Source organism: Diabrotica undecimpunctata, chromosome 7 (genome assembly GCF_040954645.1).
Source record: "Diabrotica undecimpunctata isolate CICGRU chromosome 7, icDiaUnde3, whole genome shotgun sequence".
NCBI classification, from domain to species: domain Eukaryota; kingdom Metazoa; phylum Arthropoda; class Insecta; order Coleoptera; family Chrysomelidae; genus Diabrotica; species Diabrotica undecimpunctata.
Genome location: NC_092809.1, coordinates 73,547,465 through 73,569,894, shown reverse-complemented (window position 1 = coordinate 73,569,894; position 22,430 = coordinate 73,547,465). Strand labels below are relative to the sequence as shown.

Below are 22,430 nucleotides of genomic sequence, written 5' to 3'. Positions count from 1 at the left end.
TTCTCTAGTTGTTTTTACTTTGCTAAACTTTTGCAAAAGTGTTTATACCTTAAATATTTAGTTTAATTATTGTTTACCCTCCTTCTTCTCTAGCCCAAGTTGCATCTATCTATTGAGTAAGTCAAAGGTCAGGACACCGAATGTTGGCTAAAAACAAATTTCATCCATACAAATTAAAAATTGTGCACCAACTTTCAGATGATGACGCCAACCATAAACTAGAATTCTCTAAAAATATTTTCAATAAAATTAACCAAAAGAATAAAAACAATTTGTTTTATTGACAAAGCTACTTTTCCTCTCAATGGAAATGTTAACACACACAATGTGAGGTATTGGAGTCACACAAATCCTCACGTCTCTCGTGAAAAACATATTCAATTTCCAGAAAAAATACATGTTTGGACAGATATTTGGGGAAACTACACAGTTGGGCCTGATTTTCTAAACGAAAACTTTACCGGTGAAGTGTATCTGGAGATGTTACAAAACGCAATTGATCCGTTCATTCTTGAAATTCTGGAAGATAATCCAGATGAACTCGGCAAATTGGAAATAAAGTTTCAACAAGATAATGTTCCTGCACACGATTATGGTGCAGTAACACGTTACCTAGATAAGGAATATCGTAGTAGATGAATTGAATGACGTGATTCGATAGATTAGCCAGCTCGGTCACTGGACCTCGTACCATTAGATTTTTTTCTGTGAGGGTACTTGAAATCTAAGGTTTACGCTGCAAAACCCAACAGTATTGACATTTTTTAACAACGAATTGTAGAAGAATGTAGAGCAATTTCCCCTGACACGTTTCACACGTCAAGAAGTAGATTAAGCATATTTTGAACATTTAATATAAGTACTGTTCTTAAATCTTTGTTAATTAAATGTGAAACTACCATTTTAGTATGATGAAAAGGTTGCTGGTGTGAGCACATATTTATGAATGTTAGGGACTAGTGCCTTATACTCACAATCCTCCTTAGGTTGTAGATTTTTTATTGGTTGAACCAACTGATGACACACTGATATACTTTAGTTTTTTGAGAGCTTGATGATGCTGTATAACTTGTAAACAGCGAACCCGTATCCCAATCTTTAGTTTAATAAAAAAATTTACAACCTAACACAGATTGTGAGTTAAGACCCTATTTCCTAACACTTATACAATTTTAGTATTTATCTTCATTTAGAATTTATTCATCAAAATGAGCTTAAACCCAAAGAAAATTAGTATGATAGAATAGGTATTTTTAATATCTTTCAAATGAGATACGACTCTTCTATCAGGTCCCATTTAAAATAATTATATTATGATTAGTTCAGAAGCTTACGTCCGTTTATTTCTTCCCTCCGTCTTTTTTTTATATTTATGTACAGCCAAAAAAACACAAATATTGTTTATTAGAAAGCAGTAAATTGATTCAACTTTTTTCTTACATAATATTTTGGAGTATTTGCTTTTGGTTTTCTGTTAATTACTTAATTAAAAGCTTATTTAATTCTAAGGAGTAAGACGTTATCTGGGTCAGCTAGTTATAAGTATACGGGGTGATCACCGAATCCGATCGAATATCCGTTCAAAAGATAAGCGGGGCGGGAAGGGACTTTTGACTAGCACTGTATATTATTAGTATTGTGTATTAGGTAATAGATGGTGCCACAAACATTTAAAAATATATTTTTAGTTTGGTGTAAAAAGCACGTGGTTTTTTGACAGTTAATATAGCTTGTTTGCAAGATTTAAACAATGGTACCAGAATAAGGAAAATAAATGAGAGTAAGAACAATTTAGGAAAATGCGATAGTTACGATTAAATTTAGATGTAATTGCTAATTTTGTATGTTAAATCTATGGCTTTTTTTTTGCAGATATTCGAATAGTCCCAAATTTGTTAGATCTTGTCGGCATATTAATAACAGTTTTTAGTGTGAATTAATTACTCAGAATTAATAACTAGACAAACTCAGAATTGCTCGTAAATATTATTAAGAGTATGTTAGCCGTCTGTGAACCACAATGTCGCAAATCTAGAGGCAACATTGAGCCATGAAAGTAAAAAGAAAAAAGTTTTAGATTTCTTATCACTTTCGTATAGAAGAAAATAAAAAATGAAAATGAGTAAATGCAGTTGCAAAAGTTGTTCATGAAGGTAATATTCCCAAAGAATATGTTAGTTTATCGTGTCTGTGTATATGTATCAATGATTCTATTGATTTTCTTTATGATGATTTTATTGATTTCGTTACTATTAGTATATGCATTATTTATCGCTTATATCTTTAATTTAAATACCAATAAACTGTAAAGCATATTTTTAGATTTTTATTAGCTTTAACGTCTTTATTGACACATGTGACCAGAGACTACTTATTAAATTATTTTTGGGTACCTGGTATACGGATAATTTATTTACGGCCTGTGACGGTGATTGTTCCTCTTGGCCATTATTATTGGTCGCTAAAGATATTACGCTTTTGTAATATCCTATTAACCATAGAATATTGTGATGTTTAATTGTCGCTTTTTAGTAATCTCATCAAGAATTCTTTTCATTTGCAAATAAATATTTGTTATATATAGTATTGGTTTAGTCTCATATTTTCTATTTTGTAGAAGTTGATAAGTTAGCATTAAATGTATATGTGTTAGTTTTTTTTATTTTAAATACAGTCCATTTGCTTATTTTTGTTACCTTTTTTTCCTACTCTTTTTGCAATTCCCCCACTTACTGGCCAACAGCTTCGGGCGGATGAGCTGGTAAGTGTAAGGAAACTCCTTTGTTCTAGGGTTAGGAAACTGGCCCTAAAGGCGGATGAGCTAAGATATTAACCAACGGCATAAGTATACAGAACGCAACGGGAAACCACTGTATTAAAGACCGTAAGATATCCCTAGTCGAATCATTATGAAATGAGAATACAGAGTAATCAGACGTGTACTGATCATGAGTATCGGAAAGCAAGATCCGGCAATAAAGGAATCAGGGCTTTTCAGGTTGTCAACCAGCGAAATCACTACCAGAAAAAAAAATGTTCGAATCCGAAAAAACACACAATGTAATCCACGAAATGAAAAGAATTAACATCAATATTTTAGGAATAAATAAAACTCGAAGGATAGAAAATGGAAAATGTAAAGTTGGAGATCATAATAATGACCTACAACATCGACATGGCAATAATACTGAACAATGAAATCTCACAACACGTCCAGAGATTTCTACCTTTTTCCGAAAGAGGTATTCTATTACAACTAAAAACAAAAGACAGAAAAATAAACATATTTCGAGTCTATGCCCCAACGACCGAAAAAGATGACGAAGAGGTGGAATTGTTCTATGAACAAATTCAAGAGGCATTGGGAACTACCAAAACATGTGACGTCACAATAATAATGAGTGACCTGAACGCCAAAATTGGAAAGGTTAGCACAAGCAACGTAGTGGGAAATTTTGGATTAGGTAATCGAAATCAAAGAGGAGATAGGTTGATACAATTCTGCCAAGATAATAATATGATTGTTACAAACACAAATTACGTAATAGACGTTAGTACACGCGAAAATCGCCAAAAGATAACGAACATCAGATAATGAGAAATCAAATAGATTACATAATGATCAAAGAAAGATATCGGAATAGTATTACTGCAGTCAAAACACAACCTGGAGCAGATATAGCATCTAACCACAATCTCTTAGTAGCACATATGAAAATTAAAATAAAAATAATAGAGAAGACAGTAAAAGAAGAAAGAACTGATATAAATGCACTAAGAGATCCAGACATCAGAGAAAATATCAAAATAAAAATAAATTAACATCTAAACATCGTATATCTTGAAGAGAAATGCAATGAAGAAAACATCAACAAATACTGAGAAAAAATAAAGGCTGACTTAACAGAACCTTCAAAAAAGTATCTACGCAAAACCAAAGAAAGGAAAAAAGATTGGATGATGGACGAAATACTAAACTTGATGAACAAAAGGAGAGTATATAAGGACAAAAATAAATCATTGTACGAGCAAACGCAAAACTAAATAAGGCGACAAATTCGTATAGCAAACGAAAATCGGTTAGAAGAAAAATGTGTGAAATAGAAACGCTACAAAATAAAAATGACAGATTTAATTTACACTGGAAAATAAAAGAATTAACTAAAAGACCAGAATACAAACAAAATATACTAGTTGATGAAAAGGGAGACACAGTAATGGATACAGAAAACAAATTGATGGTATGGGCAAACTATATAGAACAGCTGTTTAACGAGAGACGAGAGAAAATAGATACCGAATATTTCGTTGAAGATACTGGATCAAAAATAACAGAAAGTGAAGTAAAACAAACAATTTAATAAATAAAAACTGGGAAAGCAGTAGGACCAGACGAAATACCGACAGAAATGTTGCAACTTATCGCCGACTGCAATATACATGTTATTATTGAATTATTTAATACCATATATAGAACAGGTATATTACCTAAAGAATGGCTTCTATCAACATTCGTGACTATACCGAAAAATAAAAAAGCCAGACAATGTTGCGATCACCGTTCCATCAGTATAATGTACCACATACTAAAAGTATTCCTAAAGATTATTCATCGTAGAATATATAAAAAGTTAGAACCATACATTGCACAAACTCAGTTTGGATTTAGAAATGCTCAAGGAACCAAAGAAGCATTATATGCAGTACATGTGCTAATACAGAGATGTCTAGATGTAAACCAGGACATTTATGTCTGCTTACTAGATTATAACAAGGCATACAGTGAAACATAGTCCGTTAATAAAACTACTGAGAACAAAGAACATCGACACATGAGATATAAGAATAATAAATAATCTGTATTATGAACAAGAAACTGTCATAAGAATAAATAATTTAAACACTAAAAAAAAAATCAAAAGAGGTGTTAGACAAAGCTGTATCTTCAAAAAAGCATTAGAAGATGAAGTAGCAGTCACAAAAATAAATGGACTACAAATACGTGAAATTAGATATGCTGATGATACAATACCAATAACAGAAAATATTACAAATCTACAATGAATTTTAGATAAGGTTGTAGCAGCGAGTAAAGAATTTGGTCTGTCACTAAACATTAGGTTTGTTCCAACACAACGAAAAACCGTCACGTAACGGTTACGCTCCTGCGCACTAAACAAAATACGTTACAACAAAAATATGATCGTTCATGTCATCGTCCTTCCGACCGTTCCAACAAAAATTGTGATCACCCAATGACGGTTTCGTGACGACAGTTTCAGTAATCTGGCAAATGCATGTACTGGTTGGGATGACTCGCGCACTAGGATTTTATTCTACTTCTTTAAATTTGTTGTGCCTTAGATTAACTTAAGACTTTATAGTAAAACAGCAAATTTGTTAAGAAAAAGGAAGAAGTTAGGTTAATGATTTTATCACGTGCTTTAATAAGCTTGTTATTTGTTTATATAGTTGTTTTTCGTTATTTATAACTTAATAAATATGAGTGACGACGAAGGAATTAGCGATTTTTCAGATTATTATAGTAGTGAGGATGATTTGGAGCTATTAGCCGAACCTATGGTGAAAAACCAGAATTATTTAGGTAGATTGGTCTTTATTTTAAATTTGTGCAAGCTACTTATTAATAATCAATTTTAGATGAAATTGTTCCGCAATATTCGGAGGAAGTTTTTTTTGAACACTTTCATGTCTCAAAACAAGTAGCCGAAAATTTAGGTGAACAATTTAAAAGTAGTGGATACTTCAAGAAGAAAAGTGGTCAGTTTGGGAATATTTCGCCTATACATCAAGTAAGTTTGTGTTGTTTATAATTGTAATTAATAATGGCATTTGATTAAAAATGAATAACATGTATTCATTGCATTTTACTTGTAGGTTCTTATATATTTATGGTATATTGGACACCAAACATCAAGCTTCAGGGATGTGGCAGACCGCTTTGATGTAAGTCTAAGCACTATAAATAGAATAATCCATCGGCTTACTATGTTTTTAAGCAATCTTGCTACAGAAGTTATTACCTGGCCAAATGAAACAGAAAAACAAGCTGGTGCAGCACATTTTAGAGATAATGGATTTCCTAACATAATAGGCGCAATAGATGGTTGCCATATAAAAATTGATAAGCCAGATAATGATCCAGATTCATATATTAATCGTAAAGGATATTATTCAATTCAAGTAAGTAAATGTTTCTTAAAGTCATACTTTATGCTCTAAAATTTTTTGTTTCAGATGCAAGGTGTATGTGATCATAAAAGAAAATTGCTGAATGTGTTTATTGGTTATCCAGGATCTGTTCACGACAGCCGTGTCTTCCAAAATTCCAACCTAGCTCAACATTTGGAGGAAAGATGTGGAAGGTATTTTTTACTGGGTGACAGTGGATATCCGTTAACTAGTAATTTATTAACTCCATTCAAAGATAGAGAACATCTGACTAGGAGACAAAATAATTATAACATTAAGTTGGCACGAAATCAATATGTAATAGAACATTGTTTTGGTGTACTAAAGCAAAAATTTAGACAATTGTTTCATGTCAAATTAAGAAACGTTCAATTAAATGTTCATTTTATTTCATGTTCATTTTAAAGCAAAAATTTAGACAATTGTTTCATGTCAAATTAAGAAACGTTCAATTAAATGTTCATTTTATTAGAGCTGCATGTGTACTTCACAATATAGCCTTAGAAGATAAATTTGAAGCAGTTGAACGCAATATACAGGATAATGTACATGTTATGCCTATTTATAATAACCATGACGATGAAGCTGAAGAAGAAGCAACTGCAGTTCAAATTAGAAATAGGATTTGTAATACAATTCAAATGTAAATAAACTATAGATAATTGATATGACATTTTTACTGAACTCTGCAAAGTATTTCATTATTTTGTGTTTGTTAAAAGCAATATTAACTGCATACATTCTTCTTATGGTACTTTCTTTTATTGAATGTTGACAATAATCTTAGAATATGTTTATTTTGTGCAAACTTCCTTGTTTTCAAACATAGGTTGCTTATTATTATGTAACATCCTATTTGTACAGTTTAGTTCTGTGTTTTCTGTCCTATCAATTCTTTTTTATACATAGCAAAATATTTATTCTAATTCCTCTACCTTTTTCTAGTTGTTGAACAATTTGGGAATTTGTGGTGCAAATAGTTCAAACATAGGTTGCTTATTATTATGAACAAAACTGACATATTGGTAAGTAAAATAAATTCTTTTAGTCAAAAAATTGTAATATATAGTTTAATAAACACAAATGTAACTTACAATTAACTAATATACAACTAAATTAAAATATAAAAAATTAAACTAAAGTAGGATACAAAAAATTAAACTACAAGAAATACAAAACTAATCTTAAGTAATAATTGTGAACTACAACAAATGAAAAAAGAGGAAGACCAGACCAAAATAGACATAGGATGACATAATTATAAAGATATTGGAGATAAGAGGTGTGAAATGTACAGACGAAAAGCATATATATATATATATATATATATATATATATATATATATATATATGCTGTCACTATTTTTCCGGGTTTGACTCCGCGTTGTAAAATGATGTTTTTCTTGAAAACCATTGTTTTGGCGACGTTTCGGCAAGGTCTCACTTGCCATTCTCAAGCAAATATAGCGAAAAATAGTGACAGCACATATAGCTCCGGCGGAAACCTCAAAACAAACATATATATATATATATATATATATATATATATATATATATATATATATATATAATAAAGTTTTATTTTGAGGTTGCAGTCATTAATAGGGCAGGAAAGTGAAACTCTTTGTTCTTTAATCAAGCTTTCGCAAAATTTATTTGCTTCTTCAGGATATGCTAAAAAAATATGGTATCAGTAAATACAATGAAATTAGAATTAAATAACATTGTATAAAACTAGTATAAAAACTTACAACATGAGGTTAATCCATTAAATTTTTAAATTAACAAAACATTAAAACTTAACTTATTAAAATTATATATGTAGTTATGTAAGTACAATATTTTAATTTTATTTAATTTTGTATAAATTCATTATGACATTGATTATTATATTGATGTTTGATTTATGTCAGAAAGACACTCGTTTCTGTTTATTATATTTTTTGTTGTTGATAACTAGCTCTTGATTGTTGTTATGGTTACGTACAAAGTGGCGCCAAATATGAATATTTAAATTTTTTGAAATTATAATATTTATAGTCAGAAAATGTAATATTAGAAAATTATAGTATTAATTTTCGTAAGATAGAATGTAATTATAGATATTGCTTAGTTTATTAATATCAGTTTTTTTATTAACGCATTGATATTTATTTATGCATACCATTTCTCTTTTATTTAATTGGTTTTCACGTCTTAATATATTAGTTTCATTGAAATTAAATGAATGATTTTTATTAATTGCATGATCTATTAATGCACACATAAATAAATATCAATGCGTTAATAAGAAAACTGATATTGATAAACTAAGCAATATCTATAATTACATTCTATCTTACGAAAATTCTTACTATAATTTTCTAATATTACATTTTCTGACTATAAATATTATAATTTCAAAAAATTTAAATATTCATTTTTGGCGCCACTTTGTACGTAACCATAATAACAATCAAGAGCTAGTTATCAACAACAAAAAATATAATAAACAGAAACGAGTGTCTTTCTGACATAAATCAAACATCAATATAATAATCAATGTCATAATGAATTTATACAAAATTAAATAAAATTAAAATATTGTACTTACATAACTACATATATAATTTTAATAAGTTAAGTTTTAATGTTTTGTCAATTTAAAAATTTAATGGATTAACCTCATGTTGTAAGTTTTTATACTAGTTTTATACAATGTTATTTAATTCTAATTTCATTGTATTTACTGATACCATATTTTAGCGTATCCTGAAGAAGCAAATAAATTTTGCGAAAGCTTGATTAAAGAACAAAGAGTTTCACTTTCCTGCCCTATTAATGACTGCAACCTCAAAATAAAACTTTATTTTAGATAACGTGTCAGTCAATAATACCTAACTACTTTATATATATATATATATATATATATATATATATATATATATATATATATATATATATATATATATATATATATATATATATATATATATATGTATATATATATATATGTATATATATATATATATATATATATATATATATATATATATATAATTTAGTTACTCAATATATCTAAAAGTTTCTCGAAAAGAGAATTTCTATATTCTATTAAGTCATTGCGCCTTTTCATGTGCTGTACCTTCTCTCTCTCAACACTTATCCTTTCCTCTTGACAATGTTTTCTATCAATCCGCATATTTTCCATATTTGTTCTTCGTTTGAAGCTTTCGTTTCTCTTGCGTTTCTTGGACATTGTTTTTATGGTTGTCATTGTTTCTACTTCAGACTCCTTTCTGTCTTCCTCTGTTTCTTCAGTTCTCTCCAGAACAGTGTCCACCTCATGGTGTGTATCCACCTCTAACAGTAATTCCGGAATAATGTTTCGTCTCGACTGAAACACCTCATCCATTTCTTTTTAAAATTCGAAAAATTTTCGTCCTCGTCCAGTTTGACTTTGGTTATCTTTAAATTTTTTTTAGCCTCGTTCCAGTACCCGCTATCTATTTAGGCAGTTATTTTGGGTTACATTAAGTCCCATTTTATTTAAATCAGTGGCTATTCTTTGCCATAACATTTTTAAATTTTCAATCTCAAAACTGCCCACCTTTTCTTTATATTTTGCATATAGGTCAATTAACACCCTTGACTCGTCACTGCTCCATTTACGGTCACTCGTACAGATTGATTCCATAAAAATAAGACAACTGCAGATCTGGGTCATATAACAAGTGGTGACAGATATGAATTCCTAAAATTAATAATGCACGGAAAGATTCAAGGAAAGCGCAGCATAGGTAGAAGAAGAATTTCCTGGCTGAGAAACTTCAGAAAATGGGTTGGATGCAGCTTAACTGAACTCTTTCGGGCTGTAGTGTCAAAGGTTAGAATAGCAGTGATGATTGCCAACCTCCGTCGCGGAGATGGCAAGTAAAGAAAAGACCGATGAGAAAATAGGGAAAAGCCTACATTTAAAAAGAATTTTCTTGGAGGATTAGATAGAGGATGGCCATAAAATTAAAAGGTATAGTAATATTTATAATTCGGAAGACTATTGTGTAAGATTTTGGATTAATCTATAATGTTAATTTTAAAAGTACATATTTAAATTTTACTTTTCGACAACTTTAAATTTTGTTTTTAAGTTAACATATTTAATCATTAATTTGATTAGTGAGCGTGATATATACTGATGAAGGAATAAAGCGAAAACTATTGAAGAATTATAGTCGATGCGATGACCGAAAATAGAAATACACGAAAAAAAAAAAATGGGTGTAAAGGAAGTACCGGAAATCCAATCCGACGCCTGAGAGGGCAAAATGATATGAGAGAAAGTAGACGAAGCTTACAGAGCGTGTTGCAGTGGTATCAGGAATTTTAAATACGATTGCCCATAATCATATAATCATTCGAGATCACCCTTATGTCTAAATAAAAATCTTTTTTAATAAAACACTAAATTTATCAACCAATAAATATTTATTGAACAAAATATTACAAAACTCAAAACTAGTAGTAAAAAAAACGTCAGAAAAGTGTAAATGTTCTTGTGTACTTGCTATATTAAATTTATAATAGAAATATTCAAAAAGATTCCAAAATTCCAAATGGTTTCGGTATTAATAAACTAATATCATTAGTGATACTTGAACCTTTTTGCAAAAATTCTTTTACAAAAGTATCACTGATGATGGTCTGCCTAGACGGAAAACGCTCTGTAATTCTTTTGGACATTTTCATTATAAATTTAATATGCCAATTACACAAGAACTCTTTTAAGCTTTTTATAACTATGGTATATAGCGAATCACTGGAAATTTTTCCTGTATAAGTTAAAATATATTTAACTTTTTACATCTTAAAATAAGAACACACATTTTTAAAATATAATAAATAATTTGTAAAACATAATTCTACAAAAACGTGTATAATAAAACAGTTTTATTATTATTAGGAACATCTGTTGTGCTTAATTCAGTTTGTTAGCACTATACTGCAAAGAATAATCTGTTAGAAAGAGCGTGAACACCAAACATCATTTCATCAAGATAGTTGATAATTGAATTAAAGCACTGGGTAAAATTTCTCTGTCTAAATCTGATTTTAAGCAGATATATATTGTTTATATAAAATTTTTGTTATATATTCTTTTTTTTTCATATTAACCTTACTATTCATAATTATGTTGTTGCTGTTTTTCCTGTAAAGGATTTTTAGCCAATAAATTTTAACTGATTTTAAATGGAATTAGTCCTATTACCGAATAAGTCTTAAAGATTATACTTGATATGATATCACAGCTAGCCCAATAATAATTTGTAGGACATTAATTTCTCTTAGCATACCAGGCATCTGTGATTGGGTCGTAAACGTACGTTCTCCATTGGTTATTAATGATAACGTTAAAAGAGTTTCCAGAAACTTCCGGTCCTGATTGTCTATCACTACTTCCGAATCTGCTTTCAACACCTTGGTTTCCGCTATCAGATATAGGTTGGTTTCCATTAACGTTGGTTCCACGGTTTGGAGAAGCTCCTATATGTTTTTGAATGGCTTCAGCGTTGACATACCAAAATGGTTTGTTTTCTTCTGGCCACGTATTAATTCGGTTCTTAAGATCAACATTGGCGTCAACAGGAATTCTTTCGGTGGCGGCATCAGCTCCTCCAAATCTATTCACGACGTCTTGAGGAGGATTATACAAAGCGCCTCCAGGCTGAAATCGTGCTGCTACATCAGGAATGCCTTTTGGACTGAGGCCTGCGAACGATGGTCTATTTTGTGCGGTTGCAGATGCAATAAGAACAGAAGCAAGTATGAAGAAAATCTGAAAAAAAGATAGAATAATTATAGAAATATAAATACAGAAAGTAAATTTTTAATAAATACACAAATTTATAATTAACACTGTTAAAGAGCTTATGATAATACAAAAATTTTAAATGTTTAAAGTTTGTTCTTGTCGGATTTCGGACGGATGGTCGTCTAATACTGCGGTTTTTCTAATAAGGTAAATACATCTATTATGCCACATATAACTACACTTGGATATCATAAAAACTGATAAAGAACAGACATAATAAAAAAAATAAAAGTACAAAGACAACCAACAAAGTTCATTGAAATAGATTTTCAAATGGTAAATAAGAAAAATATAGATAATAAGTCATACAGACAGGCCAATTTTAATAGGTTATAACTAAGTCTAGTAATATCAATATATATGATTAAAACAATAATACGAAATGATGGGATTTAAAATATGTTTAGCATACATAACATCAGTGAGTGGATAAAGAATAGTATATAAAAAATGAAATAAATGCAGAAAGTCGGGACAGAGAGAGAAACATGACGGTAGAAGGACTAGAGGTAGAATAGCCTAAGACAACTAATCAATTAAAGGAAAAACCATGTCGACAATAAAAAACCAAAAATGGTAATATTCCAATAGAAGGAAAAGAACAGAAAAATCAAAGTAATATGCTACTATAAAAATACTCCAGAATTTCCTACTATCAATGGAGCGATGCATGCTAGGTATAACAAAGAGAGATCGAAAAAGGATAGAATGAATCACACAGAAAACCAAGGTCACTGATGTACTCCACAGAATTAAACTTTTAAAATGTCAGTGGGCGGGACATGTAGTGAGATGAACTGACAGTCCAGTCCACGAGAGTTACACTGTGGTATCCAAGAGGCGTCAAGAGAACAAGAAGACGTTCAAATTTAATATGGGACTATGACAAAAGGAAACAAGCAGGTACAACATGGCGCAGAAAAGCGAATATTAGGCAATCGTGGGAGACAGACATGAAAAACGACGTAAGAGAGGCTGCACCATAATCTGTGAATACTCTGAGAATGATGATGATGATGGCGATATATATATATATATATATATATATATATATATATATATATATATATATATACCTATATATATATATATATATATATATATATATATATATATATATATACCTATATATATATATATATATATATATATATATATATATATATATATATATATATATATACCTATATATATATATATATATATATATATATATATATATATACCTATATATATATATATATATATATATACCGCATGCAAACAATAGAAGTAGAGACAGATTGACAAGATGAAGTGTCAATATAAAAAGAATAAAGGGATACGGGATTATAACAGCTCAAGACAGAGCCCAGTGAAAAAGCTTAATGGAGGCCTATGTCGAGCAGTTGACACAACACCAGATCATAATTAACTGATTATTAACTACATTTCTGCAGTTCTGTTCGAACAGGTTATGCACACAGAAGTCACTCAGTGATTGTTTTCTTAGATATATGGTGATTATATAGTTATATAGAGTTATACAGTGAATTAGTTATTTGTTATTATTAATTAACATTATATTACTAAACAGGACGTTTGATAATTTTAACAAAAATATCGTTCTTTTCTAGATGTATATCTAGCTTTTCAATTTATTTACGTTTTCATTTTAATTCATTACATGATGACCATTTAATTTAAGGTTTTTTATAATTTCGAAAATATTTATTTTCTCTTTATTACCTTCCTAGAACATTAATATTTCACACATAGAACACTTTCACACATAGCATATATAGCTAAACGTATGTCTAAGGAAGACGAAATTTTTTCTCATAAATACATCAATTTGGACTGGATTTTAAATAGTGACATTTCTTTATATTGCCTGATTAGTCAGCAATAAATTTAGCTTAATTTTAGTATACTATGATTTCTTTATGATCAAACAATCAATCAAAAGTTAAGAAATGCACTAATTTAAGTCAATATAATAACTTGTAGACTAGTATATGGACAAATACCCTGTACATGCCTGAGTTTCTCTTGTAGACCAGGTCCTCTCCAAACTCTCAGTCTTCTTTAATCAGAGTAGAGACAAAACGTAGCTTCATCTGTGAATAAAACAGAACTCCATTCTTGTAAGTCTCACTGCAAATGTTCTTATGCCCCTCTTACTCTGAGTCCACAATTGGGAACCCTTAATGGACACCTGGCGTGCAGTTCAGTTTCATGTAATCTATTTCTCAAAGTTTGGTCACATTACACGTTGACGACTTAGATGTCTTTTAGTGATATTACCAAATTGTTTTATCCATCAGCTATCCATGTTTTTATATTATATTATATTATCCATATTACTGTCAGTTTGTAAAAGCCCAGCCTAAATAATATTCACAGCATTTAACATTTGAACATGTGTTAAATTCAGATGCTCCATGACTATCTTGTCGTTTAATACTCTTATTTTATTAAAATTTTTATGTAAATACAGATGTCTATCTTGAAGCACTATTTCTTTACAACTCGAAGCAATTTAATCGTACGAGTTAGAGGTGCTGTCATTTTTGTCTTAATAAAATAGTGCAAGTGGCAGATTAATTTACATGATTGCCTTGATTTGTATAGAACAAGTTTTTAAATCGAATGTATGCATTAACAAAAAAGTATTTATTGAAATAAGTAGAATAATGGTGTTCCTTAAGACATTTTTGATTTATGTATACATATTTTGAATGTCTTCAAACTGTAAATATGTAGATATCAACGTTTTTAAATAAATTTGTAAATTCATTAGATAGACTGTTACTATCTTTTTCATTTAGGTCATCAAGTTTTGAATCGTCATTATTGTTAAACAAGTTTTAATTTTTATTTTTGGAATATGTGTTACATAATAAAAGGGTCCAAATTTCCATACAAATGGTTAACACCATTTAAAGCTGTAAAAATATTTTGTTTTGCTATCTGGCTATTAAATGTCAGCTAAAAATATAGCAACCAACAAAATACATACAAATTTATGTAAACTAATACAGTCGTAACCGCTTTAATGTCAAGTTAAATTATGTTCTATTACGTAGAGTTCATCAATTTCTTTTAAGGTTTATTAAAAACAAAAATAAAATAAGTTATTTATAGTAATATAAAAATATTAATTATTCAGAAAATATTATTGATTTGATTGAATATGATTAATATAAAAATATTTTTTTATCAGGTTTTATTTCCTACAAAAGTTGGTGACATTTTAAAGTTTTCCTAATTACATATTATATTTCTGGCAACTGTAATATGGATACCAGGGTATACAGAAATTGCTGTTAGCCTGTATTCTGATATCCTTGTAAAGAAGAACCTAATACTTAATTTATCGGCTCAGAAGTATTCGTGTGGTATATCAAAGCTGCATGGTTGAAGATGATAAAATAAACCAAGAGTAATTAAACAAATAGTAAAACTGTGACCCCAACCAACATCGAATGGACCACACCAAGTAAGAATAACGCGATGAGGGTCGGTCATAGTAACTTAACCCATAAATACCTCTTTGCACGATTTAATTTACCAATGTGTGAAAATTGCTAAACAATCCTTCTCGTGAAACATATATTTACTTAGTGTAAACTATACGAAGCTGCAAGAAAAAAGCATAGAGGAATGATATGTAAAATCAGACAAGACTCCAGAAGAACTCGTCGGGATGTCAATTGGCCGCCGATCTATTCTTCCTTTGAATTAGAAAATAGGTTGGTTGAATATACCCTAACTATGGAGCAATGTTATTTCGGGCTAAGAGCGCGTGATATAAAACGACTGACCTTTCAACTTGCAATACGAAACTCAATACCACATTCATTTAGCTAAATCAAAAAATCAGCCGGAAAGAAATGGTTGCGACTCTTTCTGAAAAGGCATCCGACGCTTTCAATGTGTACTCCCCAGGAAATGTCATCTGCTTGAGTAAAATCGTTTACTGCTGAAAATGTATCCAAGTTCTTTGACCTGTATGAAACAGAATATATTAAGCTGACTAACCCTGCACAACGTATATTCAATGTGGACGAAACAGGCCTTACAATTGTTTAGTACAAACATAGTAAAGTAATTTCTATGAAGTGAAAGAAGCAGGTTTCGTCACTTACTTCAGCAGAAAGGGGCAAGCTGATTACTGTTATTATGTGTATGAATGCTGCAGGAGTTTTTGTACCACCATTATTAATCTTCCCTAGAAAAAATAAGAAAACAGAGTTGATGCTAAGAGATCCCACTGGACCAGTGCCACGCAGATGCCACGTGTCAGGTTAGGCACACGCCGATATTTTTACTAGGTGGCTTCAACACTTCATAAAATTCACTAAACCTTCTACTATCAGAAATGTTGCCCTAATAGATTTGGCCAAGCCGAATCATGTGACGATTATAAATTTGCCTCCTACCACATTCTACACATGCAATGCAATCGTTGGATGTTGCTTTTATGGCACCTCTGAAAACTTACTAGGCACAAGAAATAGAAAACTGGCTTAAAGAAAATCAGTTGAGTGTTCTGTCGCCTTATGCCGTTGCCAGTATTTTTTGTAAAGCGTATAACAGAGCTGCAACGATGAAAATATCTTGCAATGGTTCACGAAAAACTGGAGTGGTCCCTACTTGTCGCTCTATTTTTAGGGGACTTTGATTTTGCAATTCAAGAGCACTTGGAAACACAAAACGAAATGGATGAACAAATAATAGAACCAAACCGTGAACAACAATCATAAAATGCGAGAACAGTGAACTCCTAATCCACCAATACCTCATAAACAACTTGTTTCTCCGAAAGACATCTGTCCAATGCCTACATACAAGAGAGATACCACTAAAAACCACATGCCAGATCAGGAAAGGCTTCAGTTATTACTCTAACACCCTACAAACAAGAATTAGAGAAAAGTTTGCAGGATAAAAAAAACTAATTCCCCAGAAAAACTTGGATTATGTATTAGCTCCAGAAAAAAATAATTCAACAACAAGTGTTAAATAAAAAAAAACAGCAACGCCAGAAGAAGAAATTCTAGGACATGAAGACGTAGGTCAACCTTCTACATCAAAAGGCAAAACATTAAGAAGGAAAAGGAAAGTTTCTTCAAGTTCAAGATCAGACGGCAGTGAAGACCTTCCATTAGCTGATTCATTATCCGCCAAAAGTGAAGAAAACGACGCGGAATGTCTATTTTGCACCGGAAAATTTTCGACGATAGATATGACGAGCAATGGGCAAAGTGTTACCAATGTGGCAGATGGGCACATGAAAACTGTGGAGAAATAAAGTCCAGCACATTTATTTGCCTTTTCTGCGAAGGAAAGGGCTTTTTTGAATAGTCTCTTAAATTGGGGTACCTGTCTCAAATTTGCATACCCAGATATCCCAAATTAGACCACCTTTTATTTTTAACATTAAATGTCGCAAAAAAAATTAAATGTATTTTTTTGGAAAAATATATGTTTTAATAGCTTTATATATTTTTTGTGTATTCTAGAAACATTAAATTTAAGTTTTGGCAATTAATGTTTAATTAATGTAAAAACTCTTTCTCTTTTTTAATGTTTTGTTTTATATTTGTTGTCAAAAAAAGTGTCTCAAATTTGGTGCCTTTCCTCTACTATCTCAATGCATATTACAGAGGCCTAAGGAGAAAACATGACTGTTAAAAATATAGAAGGTGATTTAAAAGACCCTGGCTTATATAAGTTATTGTAACATTACTTGTATTGTACTTAGTGAAAAAATGACAAAAGTAGACGAAACATTTGAATCCACGTGAATGATATTACACTCATTAAAAATAAAAGATTAAATCTAAGAGTCATTAATAAATATATCTAAATTATCTAATATAATATATGACTTAAAAACATACAAATAGCAAGCAAAAACGCAGACTAAAGTAAATGAAAGGCAATATTACATAAGTATAATTTATACAAAAACACTACTATAGAGTGCATCTACAAAAATGGAATATTTGAGTAAATTATAAATAAAGCATTAAGAAATACAGATATTAAGTAAACATTACATAAAGACGTTTGATCTAAATAAAGCAAAACTTGTAACAAAAGAAATGGAAAACAATAAAAAAGATAAAAATATGAAAAAAAAAACACATCCAAACAAAGATTTACATGACAAAAAGTAGTAAAATGATCAAGAAATTTGTGAGGACTTCAAAAGAAAATGAATCAATTATATTATAATTAAAACTAGAATTCATAAATAAAGATTATTTAGATTTCATAAATTGCCAAATCCTGTTTTTAATTTTTTTTAAGACACTGTATTATTTCAGTCATCTTTTTAGTATGAGTTTTTTAACAAAATGTTACTAGAATTAAATCAAAAATAAAAATCGATGAATTTTAAATAAGAATTAACAAAAAATCTTATTTCCCAAAAGGTTTTAAAGATTAAAGTCGCTAGATACAAACAATAATATGGGAGAAACTAATAAACTTGAGCAATCAAAGTCAAAACCGAATAAAGAACTAATGAATCCAAAAAAATTAAACTCTTATGTAATTAAAAATCAGTAACATTTTAGTAAAATTAAATGTCTGGTCTGATTAACAAAAGATGTAACTTACCATGATCAATAATGTTTTACTAACAGTACAATAAACAACAAATTGTTGATGAGTCGAGTTCACGCAATTCTAAACGAACAAATCAAGATTCAATAACAGACTGGTTTATCAACCAACCTGCTCGGGCTATATAACTAAATGATTCCATGAGTAGAATAATGATTGGCGGTATTTGTAAAAGAGGAATTCCCACCTACGTCGAATAAAGAAGCGCGGGAAGCACGAGAGGACGGCCGAAATTTCTAAATATGACTAATTATTGTAAAGTGTGTATGTATTTTGTTAAACTTGCATACATAGGTACTTCATTCGAAATTTTATTGGAAAATGTTGAATGTTAAACGGGTAATCATATTCTTTATAGTGGTGTTTTTTATTTATGACGTCTTATATTGTTACGAGATTTTCCTTATGGAATACTAGATTTTCAGAATAGGAAATAAATACAATATGTGTTATAAAATTTAAAACAACGAAGTATCACTACTAATCCTATCTTCTTCTTCTTCAAGTGCCATCTCCGCGGCGGAGGTCGGCAATCATCATAGCTATTCGGACTTTTGAGACGGTTGCTCTGAAAAGTTCATTTGATGTCAATCCGTACCACTCCCTCAGGTTGCGCAGCCCTGACATTCTACGCCTGCCTATGCTTCTCTTTCCTTGGATCTTTCCCTGCATTATCAGTTGGAGCAAGGTGTATTTCTCTCCACGTGTAATATGTCCGAGATATTCCAATTTTCTTGTTTTAATTATATTTAAAATTTCTATTTCTTTAGTCATCCTTCTCAGAACCTCTTTGTTTGTGACGTGTTCTGTCCACGATATGATATAATACACTTAACAGTTCAATAAAATAAATTTATCATTTGCATACTGCAAACGTTTTAAGCAAATAAATAAACAGAGATAATTTTACTTAAGAACCAATAGTTTACGAGCCCGGGGGGCGGGGGATTGATGGGTATGCCATTTTATGCTACCTTGACGTTTTTTATGATGTTTAGTGCCTAGAAAGAATCTAGGTTTTGAGGGTACCGGGCTGACAACCCGTCATATAATTTGTTATTAACAATTTAATTGTTTAAATGGTTTTATCTCCTAAACTATTACAGATATTTAATTTTACCAAAATGAAAATTGTTCCTTTTGAAAAAATACATATACAGGATGTCCCCGAAAATAGTTTGTTCCTTTAAGGTATGGATATAATACACAATTTGGAACAAACAGTTCCTTTAACATTTTTTTCTAAACTTAATAGATTCCAAAAAAAATTACTTTGTTTTCCATATACGTAAATTTTTATTTTCAGAAAATTAAATAATTTGGCAACGTCATACGCAGTAAAATCGTTTCTGAATAAAAACTAGTTTGTGACTTAGGGTATTTAACATAATCCAACCCTTGTTTATTTACTACTCCAATTTTTTGACATCTGAGGAAATGTAGGTAACATCTGCAGAATAATTATTTCTGGCTTTATTAATGCGGCGTTTGCTATTATCAGAATTAATTAAGATTTTGGATTAAAGTTGGAAGATTTAAATAAATTATTATTTTTACTTAAGTAGGTACTATGGTTTAGTTTCTAAAAAGTAATTATTGCAATTGAGAAAAAATATTTCTAATTTCTTTCTAAAATATATTGAAATATGCTATAATTTTGCATAATTTTCAACGAATTGATAAAATGTTAATAAAACGTCAAAATCAATTATTTACAAAGAAAAACACTTTATCTTTTAACTAAAATATTATTATATGTTTATAAAGCTTTAAAGGTGTTCAATGCCGAGGGCTTTAACTGAATTACATAGTTTACAGTGGAAATTAAATATAACAGAAAACGTTTAATATTTCTAATTTACTTTTTATACTATGTTAGGACTATCAGTAATTTGTTTACTTGTAAAATAAAATTTAATTAGATACTTGTACTTACTTGAGAATAATTCTTAAAATAAATGTTTAAGGTAACCTCCACCTTGCATTGATACGACGAATCAAATTGTTAGTAATGTCATAGTTAATTAAATTATGTCAGATAGTTTCTGCAACATTAAAAATTCGTTCCCGTAATTCAGCTTCTGTTTCGATTTCATCTCGGTTATCATAAACAGACGATTTCAGATGTCCCCAAAAAGAAAAATCCAGTACATTGCATTCGAGACTTTGTGGTTGCCACAGCATGAGCCCATTCCCACCAATCCAACGACGAGGATAAAGGCACGTCTTCAAGAAGTACCGGCAAAACATTTTGTAAGAAATTATAGTAGTAGTCTCCATTTAGTGTTCTGGGTAATTCATATGATCCTATCAAACGATTACTAATTATTCCAGCCCTTAAATTTATGCTAAATTTTTGTTGAAAATTTGTCCTACGTATTAAATAACGGTTTTCGTCACTCCAGATGTGGCAATTATAAAAATTATACTTTTAAAAAACCTTGTTTTTCTTTAGATTAATTGAAGTTCTCTGACGAGTGTATTTTAAAACTACCTACAAACTGTTAATTTTAGAGGAAGATCACCTTGCTGTAAATCTTATACTCTTTGATAGTGGTATGGATGAAGAAGTTGTTCCCTAAATGTTACATTAACAACGTTTTTTGACATTCCAATATACATATATTCCCGACATAAATTTAGACAGCTAATTGCTGTTACACTGCGCTTCTCTATAAACAATCTCAACATGTCATGGTACTCACGAATCGAAAACATTTTCGCGGTGAAACCAAACACGATTGTTCCAAATATCTGTTTACTAAAGTTGTGATTCTCTACGTTTAGATTTTAGTACTTCACGTAGATGACAGATTTCTTTTCGCATACCAAAATGTATTTTCGTTTTTTGGTCAAACGGTTGAATTTGGAAAAAATTTTTATAAGATTTTGCTCTAAATGGTGCCTTCTACCCATACCTGTAAAGAACGTACTATTTTCGGGGACAACTTGTATGTTGGTATTTGTTCGTTGCGAGCTGATCGTGCGCCTAGGAGCGCGTTATTAAAAATGTCATATCTTGGTCAAAAATTAATATAGAAACATTTACCAAATTTTAAAATGTTTGTTTTGAGTTTTTCTATAACCTCCATTAGCCAGATTTTCAAAGTTTGTAGCTTAATTTTGGTTAAATCTCTTGCAAACTAATAAATTCGCAACTTTTTAGTGATTTTTTAAATATGTATTTGTTATAGCTTTTATTTATAAAGGTACAGAAATTTTGCAAAGTTTTTTTGAAAGCTAAAACAATTACCCTAAAAATTATTCTATTTTGAAAGGTAGAAGCACGTAAGAAAGCTGAGTTATATTTGGAAAAGCCCCATCGAATGCACTTTGCAATTGTTTTTTACGAAATTTGTTATAACTTCGATTCTAAGAATCAAATTAAAGTTAACTAAAAGCTGTTCTGATAATATTTTTCAATATGAACAATCTTCATTTTGGTATAATCTTTAAAAGTTTAGGAGGTACAATCATTTAAACAAATTAAATTGTTAATAACAAATTATCTGACGGGTTTTCAGTATGTAACCCTCAAAAAATCGAATCTAGGCACAAAAAAATCGTCAGGGTACCGAGGGAACATAAAAGTACATAGTCAGCCTCCTGGCTCCTAGAATACAAAGATATTACTTTCATTTACATTATTTAAATTAAGGGGTCACAGTACTATTAGGTGTTAATTTAATTAACAAAATTAAAGTTCACAAAAGCCTTGGCTTGATTTGGATAATCATAGTATTACAAAAAT

The 22,430-nt window shown here is 30.1% G+C and overlaps 1 protein-coding gene across 1 annotated transcript; it reads right to left on the bottom strand.

Moving 5' to 3' along the window:
* Positions 1 to 10,658: 10,658 nt before the first annotated feature.
* Positions 10,659 to 18,827, bottom strand: LOC140445485 (uncharacterized). The gene is made up of 2 exons (XM_072537531.1): positions 18,674 to 18,827; positions 10,659 to 12,025 (listed from the first exon to the last, which is right to left on the bottom strand). Exons 1-2 carry the CDS (start codon positions 18,674 to 18,676, stop codon positions 11,525 to 11,527), a joined length of 504 nt encoding a protein of 167 aa, XP_072393632.1. The 5' UTR covers positions 18,677 to 18,827; the 3' UTR covers positions 10,659 to 11,524.
* Between the last annotated feature and the right edge of the window lie 3,603 nt (positions 18,828 to 22,430).